Source organism: Seriola aureovittata, chromosome 8, assembly GCF_021018895.1.
Source record: "Seriola aureovittata isolate HTS-2021-v1 ecotype China chromosome 8, ASM2101889v1, whole genome shotgun sequence".
Taxonomy (NCBI): domain Eukaryota; kingdom Metazoa; phylum Chordata; class Actinopteri; order Carangiformes; family Carangidae; genus Seriola; species Seriola aureovittata.
The window spans coordinates 762,924-776,441 of NC_079371.1; the positions used below are offsets into that span (position 1 = coordinate 762,924).

At 45.9% G+C, this 13,518-nt stretch overlaps 1 protein-coding gene across 3 annotated transcripts in view; it reads left to right on the top strand.

Annotated features, from left to right (window-relative positions):
• LOC130173355 (RNA-binding protein 20-like) overlaps positions 1 to 13,518 on the top strand; it is a 15,534-nt gene continuing 2,016 nt past the window's right edge. For 2 of the 3 annotated variants that reach the window (XM_056382550.1, XM_056382552.1), the window contains exons 1-20: positions 1 to 154; positions 3,211 to 4,214; positions 4,396 to 4,457; positions 5,016 to 5,054; positions 5,185 to 5,261; positions 5,355 to 5,386; positions 5,471 to 5,593; positions 6,402 to 6,527; positions 7,254 to 7,370; positions 7,878 to 8,002; positions 8,085 to 8,809; positions 8,943 to 9,033; positions 9,135 to 9,319; positions 9,392 to 9,546; positions 9,683 to 9,761; positions 9,851 to 9,888; positions 9,974 to 10,102; positions 10,582 to 10,712; positions 10,792 to 11,722; positions 13,352 to 13,445. In XM_056382550.1, coding sequence (XP_056238525.1) covers positions 3,249 to 4,214; positions 4,396 to 4,457; positions 5,016 to 5,054; positions 5,185 to 5,261; positions 5,355 to 5,386; positions 5,471 to 5,593; positions 6,402 to 6,527; positions 7,254 to 7,370; positions 7,878 to 8,002; positions 8,085 to 8,809; positions 8,943 to 9,033; positions 9,135 to 9,319; positions 9,392 to 9,546; positions 9,683 to 9,761; positions 9,851 to 9,888; positions 9,974 to 10,102; positions 10,582 to 10,712; positions 10,792 to 11,722; positions 13,352 to 13,445 — 4,225 coding nt within the window. In that variant the 5' untranslated portion in view covers positions 1 to 154; positions 3,211 to 3,248. The remainder of the gene's footprint in view (positions 155 to 3,210; positions 4,215 to 4,395; positions 4,458 to 5,015; positions 5,055 to 5,184; positions 5,262 to 5,354; positions 5,387 to 5,470; positions 5,594 to 6,401; positions 6,528 to 7,253; positions 7,371 to 7,877; positions 8,003 to 8,084; positions 8,810 to 8,942; positions 9,034 to 9,134; positions 9,320 to 9,391; positions 9,547 to 9,682; positions 9,762 to 9,850; positions 9,889 to 9,973; positions 10,103 to 10,581; positions 10,713 to 10,791; positions 11,723 to 13,351; positions 13,446 to 13,518) is intronic. The other variant, XM_056382551.1, reaches the window with a different exon arrangement.

Consider the following 13,518-nt stretch of genomic DNA (forward strand, 5'->3'; position numbering starts at 1 on the left):
GGTGACGTCAGACAGCTGCTAGCTTGTTAGTAGCAGTTCGATTCTCTTTTTCTCTTTTTCTTCGTTAATAAACGTTTTTGTCACATATTAAGTTTTTACGTCATCATCAGGAGCCCGCGAGTTTCACCTGAAGCCGCTCCGTGTTTGATTCAAGGTAAGCTCGCGACTGTCTGTCAGTTAGGTAACTGTTAGCTCGGTAAGCTAATGTTGTTAGCCGACTTCTGATACAGTTTCTCACAGTTTTAAACGTGAAACACGGAGCAGGTTCTGCTGGGACACCGGTAATGACTGTAGCTCTGCTTCTCTCTGATTATTGATCTTCACATGGTGCTGATATTGTAGCAGAAGCACAGTCTTGATTGATCGATGGATTATTAACCAGCAGAGCAGTGACACTGAACACAACACGTCCTCATTGTGTCAGCTTGTAGCTCAGAAAACCATCAGTCCTGCTCTGCTGCTCTTTGTGCCACTGAGTAAGCTAATAATATATATATATATACATAGATAAACAAGATAAATTAATACATAAATAGGAAACATTTTTTTAAAAAATTGCACTTTTTAAATTGCTTTTGCTTATGCGCATAAATAAATACTTGTAAATAAATAAATAATTATGAATTCACATCTAAGTCAAAGCAGTGCTGTTTTTTTTGCGATTGCTTACACACTTACAGTGGGGCAAAAAAGTATTTAGTCAGTAAGTTACTTAAAAAGATGAGAGGCCTGTAGGTTCACTTCAACTATGAGAGACAGAATGGGGGGAAAGAATCCAGGAAATCACATTGTAGGATTTTTAATGAATTAATTGGTAAATTCCTCAGTAAAATAAGGATTTGTTCACCTACAAACAAGCAAGATTTCTGGCTCTCACAGAACTGTAACTTCTTCTTTAAGAGGCTCCTCTGTCCTCCACTCGTTACCTGTATTAATGGCACCTGTTTGAACTCGTTATCAGTATAAAAGACACCTGTCCACAACCTCAAACAGTCACACTCCAAACTCCACTATGGCCAAGACCACAGAGCTGTCAAAGGACACCAGAAACACAATTGTAGACCTGCAGCTTGGTGTGAAGAAATCAACTGTGGGAGCAATTATTAGAAAGTGGAAGACATACAAGACCACTGATAATCTCCCTCGATCTGGGGCTCCACGCAAGATCTCACCCCGTGGGGTCAAAATGATCACAACAACAGTGAGCAAAAATCCCAGAACCACACGGGGGACCTAGTGAATGACCTGCAGAGAGGAAAAGAATGAATGGGGCCATGTATCTTGAGATTTTGAGTGAAAACCTCCTTCCATGAGCAAGGGCACTGAAAATGAAACATGGCTGGGTCTTTCAGCATGACAGTGATCTCAAACACACCGCCCAGGCAACGAAGGAATGGCTCCGTAAGAAGCATTTCAAGGTCCTGGAGTGGTTTAGCCAGTCTCCAGATCCCAACCCCATAGGAAATCTTTGGAGGGAGTTGAAAGTCCGTGTTGCCCAGCGACAGCCCCAAAACATCACTGATCTACAGGAGATCTGTGAGGAGGAATGAGCCAAAATACCAGCAACAGTGTGAAAACCTTGTGAAGACTTACAGAAAACGTTTGACCTCTGTCATTGCCAACAAAGGATATATAACAAAGTATTGAGATGAACTTTTGTTATTGACCAAATATTTATTTTCCACCATAATTTGCAAATAAATTCTTTAAAAATCAGACAATGTGATTTTCTAGATTGGTTTTTTTTTTCTCTTTGTCTCTCATAGTTGAAATGTACCTATGATGAAAATTACAGGCCTCTCATCTTTTTAAGTGGGAGAACTTGCACAATTGGTGGCTGAATAAATACTTTTTTGCCCCACTGTGTCAGAATTTGGCTGAAAACTCAACACACAAGCCAAATGAGTCAGAACACCTGGAGCTGAGGGGAGGGAATAAAAATGAAAAATAAAAGTCCCAAACCCACCATTGAATTGAATGCAATCCTCTCCCTGGGTCTGTTTTCAGGTGTGTGTGTGTGTGTGTGTGTGTGTGTGTGTGTGTGTGTGTGTGTGTGTGTGTGTGTGTGTGTGTGTGTGTGTGTGTGTGTGTGTGTGTGTGTGTATGTAGAACTGAAAACAAAGTGTAAAGTAGAAAATATATTTGAACTTTTGGTTCCTTTGTTTAAGTCATGACGGTTTTCATGTTTTGGTCCGAGCATTCACTTTCATTGTGTCGGCAATCGCAAAAAAACTGTAAACAAATCAAAATAGTTTAATAGTTTTCTGTTGATCAACTAATTGATCAATCCACTGATTGTTGCAGCTCCACTCGTTGGATGAAGACGAGTTAAAAGAGGCAGAAAACTGGGATGAAGAAACGGCTTTAAAACACAGAGATGATGATGCCTCAGAAATAATGTAGAAAATATGGGAGAGAGAAAAATAGTCCAAAAATTTACAGGACTTAATGCAACATCTGTATTAATGCTGAAACTATTGATTATTGGAATCATCGATTAATCTGCCTGTAACTTTTTCTTGATTAATCATTGGTCAGAAAATGGTGATGCTACAAAACTGAGTATAAATTTATTCAATTCAACAGAAAAACAAATAAAAAATGAGAAAAATAATATATATATATGATATCTAAACATATACAATTAAATATATAATATGAAAAAAAGATCAATGTTGTAAATTAGTGCATTGCACCAACAGACTGAAAACTCCAACTCAAGATGGCGCTGTCCTACGAATGTCGCTAAAGACGGCGAGACGTAACCAGGAAGAGGGTGCGGGGATGGTTTTTGTAGGGGGGGTGAAACCTGTTGTGAAACAGGATGTGGCACAATAATCGTTTTATCTCGATAAACTTATTTTCATAATCGTTGGAAGATAAAATCGTAGTTGAAAATAAAATGAGATGAATTGACCAGCACTAACTAAACCTGTCACCTGTGTGTTTGACGTCTCTCGTCAAGTTCTCTGGTTGAATGTTGAACAGCTGTTTCCTTTCGTGACGGTAACTCTTCATTTCCCTAAAACCTGCGTCACCTTCTTCTTCTTCTGTTATTTAGAGGCACACAGACCTGAACAGCTGCTGCTCCTCAGTTTCCATGTTTCCAGCTGAAATATTTTCTCTCAGGACGTCGCGTCCTCAAACTTCCTGTCTGTCTTTAAGTCACTGTTTACATCTGCTGTCTTCCCCGACACCTTCTGTCTGCAGGAAACGCCGCGAGCGTTTCTCCACAGCTTCATCCCGTCATGTCTCACAAGTACCCGTACAGACGGACGCCGTCTGACACTGACCTCAGACCTGATCCTGGACCTTACAGCTCCTCGGACCTCCCTCACGCCTCACCGGGCCACAACTTTTACAGGCCACCTCCTCAGGAGTCCCACCCCTCGTCCTACCAGTCGTCTTCGTCCTCCAGAGGCTCGGCTCAGTGGTCGCAGGACGGCGCTCTCAGCATCCTGAGTAGCTGCGGTCTGGAGCCCAGCGACCTGTCTCTGCTGGCCGAGCTGCCCGAGGACGTCCTGACCGTGGAGTCGCTGCCTCATGTCCTCAAACAGATCAAAGGAAAGAGAGGGACCATCAAACCTTTCCCTCCCAACGCTCCTCCCTCCTCTTCCTCCTCTTCCTCCTCTTATCCTCCCAGCTCCACCCGTCAACCCGCCGCCACCTCCTCCAGCGGAGACTGGGACCAGCTCCGCAGCCAGCCGGTCCAGTACCCGCTGGACCGGGTCGCTCCCAGTTATCTTCCATCTGAGCAGGTCCAGGACCGCTGGGGGAATCCCAGAACCAGCAGCTCTGTGAGAGCAGACCATCATCCACCATCATCATCATCAGCTTCATCTTCATCCTCCATGTACGTGGATGACTTCCACCACAGACCTGGACCCTCTGCGTACGGTAAGGCCGGCAGAGCCACGAGCTCAGCTTCCTCTCAGGACCGAGCCTCTTTCAGGTCGCCAGGACAGGGACAAAGAACTCGTCCTTCCCATTTCTCCGAGCGCAGGTCAGCTGATCACAGGTCAGCTGATCACAGGTCAGCTCCTCAACCTCGGGGGGGCCACCGCCGGTCTGAAACCTCTTCCATCAGGAGCAGCCGGCTCGCTGCAGCCGCCTCCATGCCCTCCCCCAAAGAAACGCTGGACTTCCACGGGACGTCCCCTCAGGTGTTCCCGTACTCGTGCTCTCTGTGTGATATCACTGTGCTGTCAGAGAGGGTAAGTACACCTGTCCTCCTCGATCCTCTCTCTGCAGAGTCTGGGCGTGGTGGTGGTGGTGGTGGTGGGGGGGGCTCAGCGAGGAGGGAGGGGTCTGTGTTCAGCTGATTTTCAGGCTTCCTCCTCGGAGCGTTGGAGCAGAGCGACAGATTCATCTCTGTTTCCTGTGTTTGTGTTTCAGGTTTGGATTAAACACATCAACGGCCCGCAGCATGCAGACGGACAGCTCGGCCTGCTGCAGCAGTGAGTCCCCCCCCCAGCACAGTGTCACCTGTCTGACTGACACAAACACACCTGACTGCCTCAATCCAAACACCAACAACAGCTGAAGCAGCGTCACTGTTCCTGCAGCCTCTAAACCAAAGGCGTAGTTTTAGGCTCAACAGTGTTAGGGACACAACAACCCCCCCAAAACAAAGAAGGCTTTTTAATGCTGTCAGCAGAACGGGTTATAAACATATGATCTGTATTTACCTGTATTTATAGGTGCACGCTGTTCTCACCTGTGAACTGATTCACCAGGTGACCTAAAGATGCTTTTTAATGTAATAGTTTTATCATATATTATGATTATTATCACCAAATCAGATGTCTGACCCCTCCCCTTTAAGATGTAACACAGTAACAGATTTACTCACTGATTCTTTATTTTATCAGTTAAAAAACAAACGATACCTGCACATTACCACCGATAATCAGACGGGCTGATAATCCAACGATCCCTAACAGGAAGTGCTGGTGCGGTCAGTTCAGGTCTGTGTCATGGCCTCCTTCAGTTTCATGACTCCGTCTCTTCTTCAGGTTTCCTAACTGGGACTGTCGCATGGAGACGGTCAGCAGGTCAGTGTGCTGCACACCTACAACCATCATCATCATCATCATCTTCATCTTCCTGAACAGATTCTTGCTCTTGTCTTCATGTGTCACTGTCCTGAACACAACGTCCTAAATAAAAACTTTGTCATTAAAGGGCCGACAACCAATCAGAGAAGAGGAAGGATGAAGAAAAAGCCGCCCGGCCGCCACAGACAGCCAATCAGAGCCAAAGTAAATCACCTCATTGTGCATCAGTGCTGTTGACAGCGTTTCGATCCTTGTTTGCTTCTCTCACACTAACGTCTCTTCCCTCTGTGTCGACAGAGCTGCAGCCGAACAAACCGTCTCCGAGGAAGGTAAAGAGCGAGCGAGGGAGCTGCAGCTTCGACTTCACCTTCAGCTGCTGCTCCTCTGAACCTCTCTGTGTTTGTTCCTCTCAGGCGTCAGAGAAAGGGAAAGTGGTGTGTGTGAAGTTTCCCGCTCAGTCTGTGGACGAGACGTACCTGAGGAAACTGACGGAGCCGTTCGGAAAGATCGTCAAGATCCTCATGTTTCCATCTCTGGTGAGGCCACCTGGTTTATCACACACACCTGAACACTCAGTCTGATTCCACCTGTTCATTCTCCTGTTTCAATCAATCATCAGACTTTATCTGTGATCTTTGACACAAAGTGCTCGACAGGATAGAGGCAATAAAAAAACCTTCACACTCTCTCACACAGACACCCCCATTTACACACAGATATTTATCATAAGTGATAAAAACAAGACAAAAGATGAAGAGGAACTGAGGAAACACTGACGACTGGAAAACAAAGATAAAGATGAAATAATAAAATACTAAAACAGAGGAGATGAACTGAGCAAAACCTGAAATAAAAGGTAGGATATTAAAAACTAGATGAAAATGAAGACAAAATACTAAAGATGAAATAGTAAAATGCTAAAAGAAAAGAGATGTTTGGAAGAGATTAAAACCAGAAATATAAGTAGAAATAAAATAAAGAACCAGAAATAAAAGTAGAGTATTAAAAGGAAAACAGTCTAGGAAATGATCATAGAATCAAAGGACATATAGAATCTATAAATAAATAGACATAAATAAATAAATTCAATTCAATTAAAAGCCAGACTGAAAAGGTCGTCACACATCTCATGTCTGCAGACACTTCTCTCAGGAAACCTTCTGTAGTTTTTGGATCTAAAGTGAAATAAACACATTACACAGAGAGACAGAGAGAGAGAGACAGAGAGAGAGAGACAGAGAGAGAGACAGAGAGAGAGAGACAGAGAGAGAGAGACAGAGAGACACAATCAGCAGATAGAAGCCGTCATGATTGTTAACGATGACCTCTGTTGAAACCCTGCAGGCGTTCGTGGAGCTGGGCTCCGTGGATCAAGCCAAGGACTTGGTGAAGTTCCACGTCAACTATCCTCCGACGGTGAACGGAGAGCAGATCGAGTTCAGCATCTCCAACACCTTCAACTTCCTCCAGGTACACACTCATCAGTCACAGAGAGGATCTGGTTCCACCCACGAGCTCAGAAACACTGATGACGTAAGAAGCAGTTATGGAGACTGTTGATCTGGTTTTGGGTCTCTGCAGGATCGATCCGGTCTATCGGCGCCCTACAGACCTGGTTTCAGTGAACTGGGTTTTAGCCAGATGTCGGGGGTCCACATTCAACAGCAGGAAGCTAACGTGTGCAGAGTTAGCACAGATACTGCACAACTGTCTAAAAATGTGCTTCACAATAAATACGTCTTGAAGTGGTCGACCTCTGTTCTCATGGTAAAACCGACGTCATCAAATATTTTCTCCATCGTTTTGATGCTTTTGAATCTTTGATCGGACTCAATTAAAATAAAAAAACGGCTCAGGACAAACACAAAACTGTGATGTTGTTTCTGAAGCTCAGAGTGAGCTGCTCCACCGTCGCCATCTTGGTAGTGTCTGACTCCGCCCCCTAACTCCCAGCTAAGCCAAATATGGTCAAAGAGGAGGGGCATGTTAGGAACCAGTATCGTAACTGTGTTAGCATCGTTAGCACAGCTGGTTGTCTTGCTCAAAGGCTAACCCAAGGCTTATTCATTTGCTGGCTAATTAGCTTGCTAATGAGCTAAGCTAACAGGCCCGCCATGGTGAGCACAGACGCTGATACCTGCTTATTAGTGCTAACATATAAACTAAATAAGACGTGTTCTGTCTGTTCTCCCGCAGAGTTCTCGGGTGGTGAGCTTCACTCCGGCGCCGACGGGAGGAGACGGCCAATCGGATCTGATCAGCGTCATCAAACGCTTCGGCCCACCGCTCTACACTCTGTTCCTGCCGTCTATAGTGAGATCTCTGTTTACATTTTAACATTATGAAATTTAATAAAACATTAATGCTCCTCTTGTCTTAACAATTGGCAATCTATACAAATTGGGGTTTATTCATTATAATGATTTAAAAAAAGAGAAAAAATAATTTACAGAAACTGCATTGCTCATTTGATTATCTGATAAATCTAAATCCTTAATATAATTAATGAGGGTCTGTGAGACATAGGTCATCCATTGAGTCGAGAGAGACCTGTAAAGATCTAGTTTTGATTCCTCCGCCCGGCGACAGTCAGAGCAGGCGGCCATTTTGTTTTCAGGTTGTCCATCCCATTCTCATGGACACAATATCTCTGTAACCTTGAAATAATTTCTTCAAATTTGGCACGTTCAGAAACGTTCAATCAGGATCAGGATCTGAGAAGTGATTCAGTTAAAGATGGAGGAAATGGAAAGACGTTTACAAGTAAAACTTTCCACCTGGAAACAGAAAGTTCTTCATCTTCATGTTTCTGTTTTTCAGGCGTTTGTGGAGATGAAAAATGCTCCTGATGCTCAGAAGCTGGTGGATTATTATTCCTCCAACACTCTGAGGATCAACAGCGACTTCCTCAAAGTTTCCTTCTCCGGAGAATACAAGAGCCTCATGTGAGTACAAGCCGCCGATCAGTTGACTATGGTCCATGGATCGTTGATTGATAGTGATGTTTCTACCTGTCTCATCCTGCAGGCGGGTAGCATCAGCCAAGAGGTATGAGGAAGAAGAGGATACGCCCCCCACCAAGAGGAGGAGGACTCAGAGTCAAGAAGAGGTGGAGATTGAAACCAAGAGGAGGAGGAGGGAGAGCCAAGAGGAGGCGGAGACAGAAACCAAGAGGAGGAGCAGCAGTAAAGACAGAGTGGAGGAGAGGAAGCTGGAAGGAGGGAAAGCCAGCAGAGAGAGGAGGTCCAGGTCCAGATCCGGAGATAAATCCAGCAGAGAGAGGAGGTCCAGGTCCAGATCCGGAGATAAATCCAGCAGAGAGAGGAGGACCAGGTCCAGATCTGGAGATAAAGCCAGCAGAGAGAGGAGGTCCAGGTCCAGATCCAGAGATAAATCGAGCAGAGAGAGGAGGTCCAGGTCCAGATCCAGAGATAAATCCAGCAGAGAGAGGAGGTCCAAGTCCAGATCCGGAGATAAATCCAGCAGAGAGAGGAGGACCAGGTCCAGATCCGGAGATAAATCCAGCAGAGAGAGGAGGTCCAAGTCCAGATCCGGAGATAAATCCAGCAGAGAGAGGAGGTCCAAGTCCAGATCCGGAGATAAATCCAGCAGAGAGAGGAGGACCAGGTCCAGATCCGGAGATAAATCCAGCAGAGACAGGAGGTCCAGGTCCAGATCCAGAAATAAATCCAGCAGCGGGTCGTCCAAGCAGAACGGGTCCAGAGAAAAGACGGAGGAACCAGAGAAACCAGGTGAGAGAGATTTAAAAGAACTTAAATTGATCAATCAACCATTTTGTGATCATGTTCAATGATTAATACAGGATATTATTTGGAATGATTATTACATAAGTGTACTGATGAGGGTCGACTGTGTTCTGTCCAGACTCTGAGTCCAGGACTGATCCTGAACCAGCTCCGGTCAGAGACTCCAAACCTGAGACTGCAGAGAACGAGCAGAGTGAAGACGAAGCAGAGTGAGTTTCTCATGTTCGTCATCAGACCTACAACATGTATAAAGTTCAGTGATTTCCCAACTCACTGAAGGTCAGTAAACGTCTCATGAAATGACCTGCAGGTCGTCTGCTGATGACAGCGACATTGAGGGGATGGAGGTGATCGGAGAGGACGGAGAGAATCTGGAGGAGGAAGACGTGGAACATCTGGATGATGCTGAGGAGGAGGAGGATGAGGAAAAAGAAGAGGAGGCGGCTGTGGAGGGAAACAGTGGATCAGCAGAAAGTCGAGACTCACCTGAAGAAGGTAAAAATCAAAACTTTAAGATAGAAAATCAAAGCAGACAAAAACTAAAGAAACTGTGACGTCTGCTTTCAGAGAAAGAGAAGGAAGTAAAGGACGGAGAGACTGATAATCAGGAGAAACTAGTGACGGAGGAAGAGAAAGAGATAAAGGAGGATGAGGAGAAAAAAGATGAGGACTCAGAAACCACCAGAGAACCAGAAGAGGCAGCAGAGACTCAGGATGAAGAGGTAGAGAAACCATGTCAACTCCCACTGGATCCAGTTTTATACTGGGATCTTGTTTTCTGATCTTAACATCTTCTTCCCATCCTGACCTCTGACCTTTGTGTGTCCTGGTCTCTGACCTCTGACCTCTGGTCGTCAGGAGGAACCAGGTTTCCCAGTGGACCTGGAGGACTGCATCATTATGGATGAAGTGGAAGAGGACCAGTCTGATGACCCAGGTACTGATGGAGGGGAGGGGGTGATGCGACCTTTGACCTTTTCCAGTTTTCTTTAACTCTGCGTCTGTTTCTTCTTCTTCTGTCTCCAGACGTCACAGATGAACCTGAGGTCAGAGGTCAATCTGAGGTCAGTGTCACTGGTGATGTAACTCTCTTCTTCATTGGTTGGACATTTTGTTGATCTGTTGTTGTTGTTTACTTGTTGTTTTCAGCCTCCGTCCACCAGAGTCGTTTACTTCACCAACCTGCCGCAGCGTTTCTACACCGACGCTGACTTCGTCAAACTGGTCAGAGGTTTCGGGACGGCGGCACGTTACTTCCTGATCCGCAGACGCCGAGAGGTTAGAGAAGAGAGTTCATTTACCCTCCACACAGACAGTTAGAGCCGGCGGCCATTTTGTTTTCAGGTCGTCCGTCTGTCTCCTCATTCTCGTGGACACGATATCTCAGTGACACCTTGACCGAACTACCAATCAAACATTCACTGGGACCCAAGGATGAACTGATTAGATTTTGGTGGTCAAAGGTCAAAGGTCACAGTGACCTCACAAAACACTCTTTTAGCCATTACTCAAGACATGAAACAGCAATTATGATCAAATGTCACACAGACGGTTCATATTTTACCTGACTCAGGGATGTAACCTGGAACTACTCTGACCACTTCATGTTGTCGACTGAGTTCTACCTCAGACTGAGCTGATGATGTTTTTAAACCTTTAACTTGTGATTTATTTCCTGTTGATCATGTGACCTCGGTCTCATGACTCCAGGACCTGGTCTTTCTTTGGTCCTGAGTGTTTGTGTCTTTGTGTTTCAGGGTTTCATCGAGATGTCGAGACCGTCAGAAGCTCTGAGAGCGGCTCGGGAGCTCAGCTGTAAACCCGTCGTCTTCCACGGCTCCAAACTCATCGTCCGCATCTCCCACAAATACCACAGACTCATCAACGGGTCAGTGTCCTCGCCGTGTCCTCGCCGTGTCCTCACCGTGTCCTGTGTGGTCATTAACCCTGAGTTTGTGTCTCTGTAGGTGGGAGGTTGAGTCGGATGAGGATGAAGAGAAGAGGAGCGAGCGCCGGAGTCGAAGCAGCAGCAGGAGGAGGAGCGAGAGACGAAGCAAATCCAGAACGTCGGACAGAGACGAGACCTGCAGGAGAGAGTCGGAATCCAAGAGGTCAACAGAGAGAGAGTCCGTGTCCAGAGAGAGTCCAGAGCAGGACGTCACAAACACACCAGAGACAGAATCAGCTGCTAGAGAGACTCCAGAGAGAGAGTCGGCCAATAGCAAAAGTCCAGTAAAGGAGTTTCCCGCCAAAACCACATCAACCTTGAGAACGACACCAGATAAAGAGTCAGGATCCAAGAGGTCTACAGATAAAGACTCAACTGATAAAAACTCTTTAGAAAATGAGTCGGTCTCCAGAGGGAGTCCAGACAAGGAATCAGCCAATAACAAGACTCCCACCAAAACTACGTCAGAAACAGAAACCTGTAGAACGACACCAGATAAAGAGTCATCCAGTCATAAAACCAAAGACGAGGACTCGGTGTCCAAAAAGAGTCCAGAGGAGGAGCAGCTGCCAAAGACGAGTCCAGAGCACGAGAACGAGTCTGAAGGAACCCTGAAGGAAGATCTGGAGGTGAAGGACGGATCAGCTGATCATGGTCCTCAGACAGAGGACGGATCAGCTGATCATGGTCCACAGACAGAGGAGGGATCAGCTGATCATGGTCCTCAGACAGAGGAGGGATCAGCTGATCGGGGTCCAGAGACAGAGGAGGGATCAGCTGATCATGGTCCTCACACAGAGGAGGGATCAGCTGATCGGGGTCCACAGACAGAGGAGGGATCAGCTGATCGGGGTCCACAGACAGAGGAGGGATCAGCTGATCGGGGTCCAGAGAAGAGTCCAGATGGACCAGATTCTGCTGCAGATCCTCCAAAACCACAAACCCAACAGGTGCGACTGATTACCTGAGGACCTGATTTAGTCTCTGAGGTCAAAGGTCACTGCTGCTCCTCTTCAGAGTTTAACCTGCTCCCAGGTTTTAGTTTTATAACGAGTCTGTTAGTGAGCTGATTATTTCCTGTTAATTGATCAGTTACAGTTAAGGCCTGACATAGTCTTGTGGTCTAGGAGTAGAATGAAAGTATATTTCATAGAGCTGACTGTTCCGTGGGAGGCCTTAGTTGAAGAAGCAAATGAAAGGAAAAAGCTCAGGTATGCAGAGTTAGGGGCAGAAGCAGAGCAGCGAGGATGGAAAGTTAGGATTTGTCCAGTGGAAGTAGGATGTAGAGGATTTGTAGCAAGGTCTGTTGTCTCTTTGGTGAGGGAGTTAGGAGCAAGTGGACAGAGTGTGAGGAAAATAATAAAGGACATGTCAGATGAGGCAGCAAGATCCAGTCAGTGGATTTGGATGAGAAGGAGTAATGGTAGCTGGGGGCCCAGCAGGGGGAGCACTTAGGATAGATAGACTCTTAGGAGAAGCAAGGAAGAAATCCAGGAAGAGGAAGGGTTTTTAAGTGGGGGTGTGGCCTGTGTGAGCCTCTTTGAGACCATGCGGTTAGTCCAGGTGAGGTGGCCTGTATTGTTTGCTTGTATTGTTTGAATTGGTTTGTAGTGTGTCTGTGGCTGTTTAGGTCAAAATGGCCGCCACTTTCTGGAAAAAACCATCTAGTCCTACACAACAGAACAGAACTGTTTAGGGGAGTTTGTTTGCTGAATCTGCTGGTGTGTTTTGTCAGAGCTGATGATGGTGTTGTTTGTGGTATCATAGGCAAGATAAAGAAAATAGTCGTGGTGTGAGGAGCAGTGATGGCTGGCATTAGGGGAGTGACTCTGGGACGCCAGTGATCACTGTCTAGCCTCCTGGAGGTGTCGTGGGACCAACGAGACGAAACACTGGTGAAAGGAGGTTCCCACCTGATGACCCCAAAGACATGTTAGTTATCACTGCTCATTAGTCTGTATAGCTAAATTAATAGTTATCATAGGACATGTTAAGCTTAGGGAGCTATTCACTGAGTCTGGTCCATTTTCTGTAGCACAAGTTTCTTGTGTTTACCTTAAATTCATCAGTTCATCGTTTTGGCTCAAACATCAGGAAACGGTGAAAATTAACCTGATCTCATCATCAACGCTCACAGAACAAAAGGCCTCTGGACCTTCAACCAATCAGAGCAGCTGAACATGTGACATCATGCAGAGCAGGGCCAGTCAGTAAATTCAGCTTTTACCAGAAAACGCATCAGTCAGCTCTCACTGAACAGACGCTGCGCTGCGTTTAGAGAAATGCTTGTAATTGGCCAAATTCTGAAATCTCACTGAACAGACGGGCGGGCCGGACCCATCTGCGAGCTCACTGATTGGTTCAGTGCGACATCTTCAGGTGTCAGTTTGTCTAAACCAATCGATGTTCACTTCACTGACAGAAACAAACAACAGATTGAATCAATGATCAGAATAGTTGATTATTATCATTCTCCTGTAGAGAACAAATCAGTGAACGGTTCCGTGTGACAGGATATTAAATTACTCTGTGGATTGATACAGGAAGGAGCTCGTTAATGATCCATGATCTGTTTTTAGAAACCCGATGATGAAGAGCGTCTCCAGGACTTGGAACAAAAGCCTGGACCTGCAGGGGGCGCTGCAGAACCAGAGAGACCCACCAAACCTGTCGGTAAGAAAGTAAACTGCAGAAAGAGAAGAGCCACACGACTCAACGTTATTTCGCTGTCTCCTCATCCCGTTTG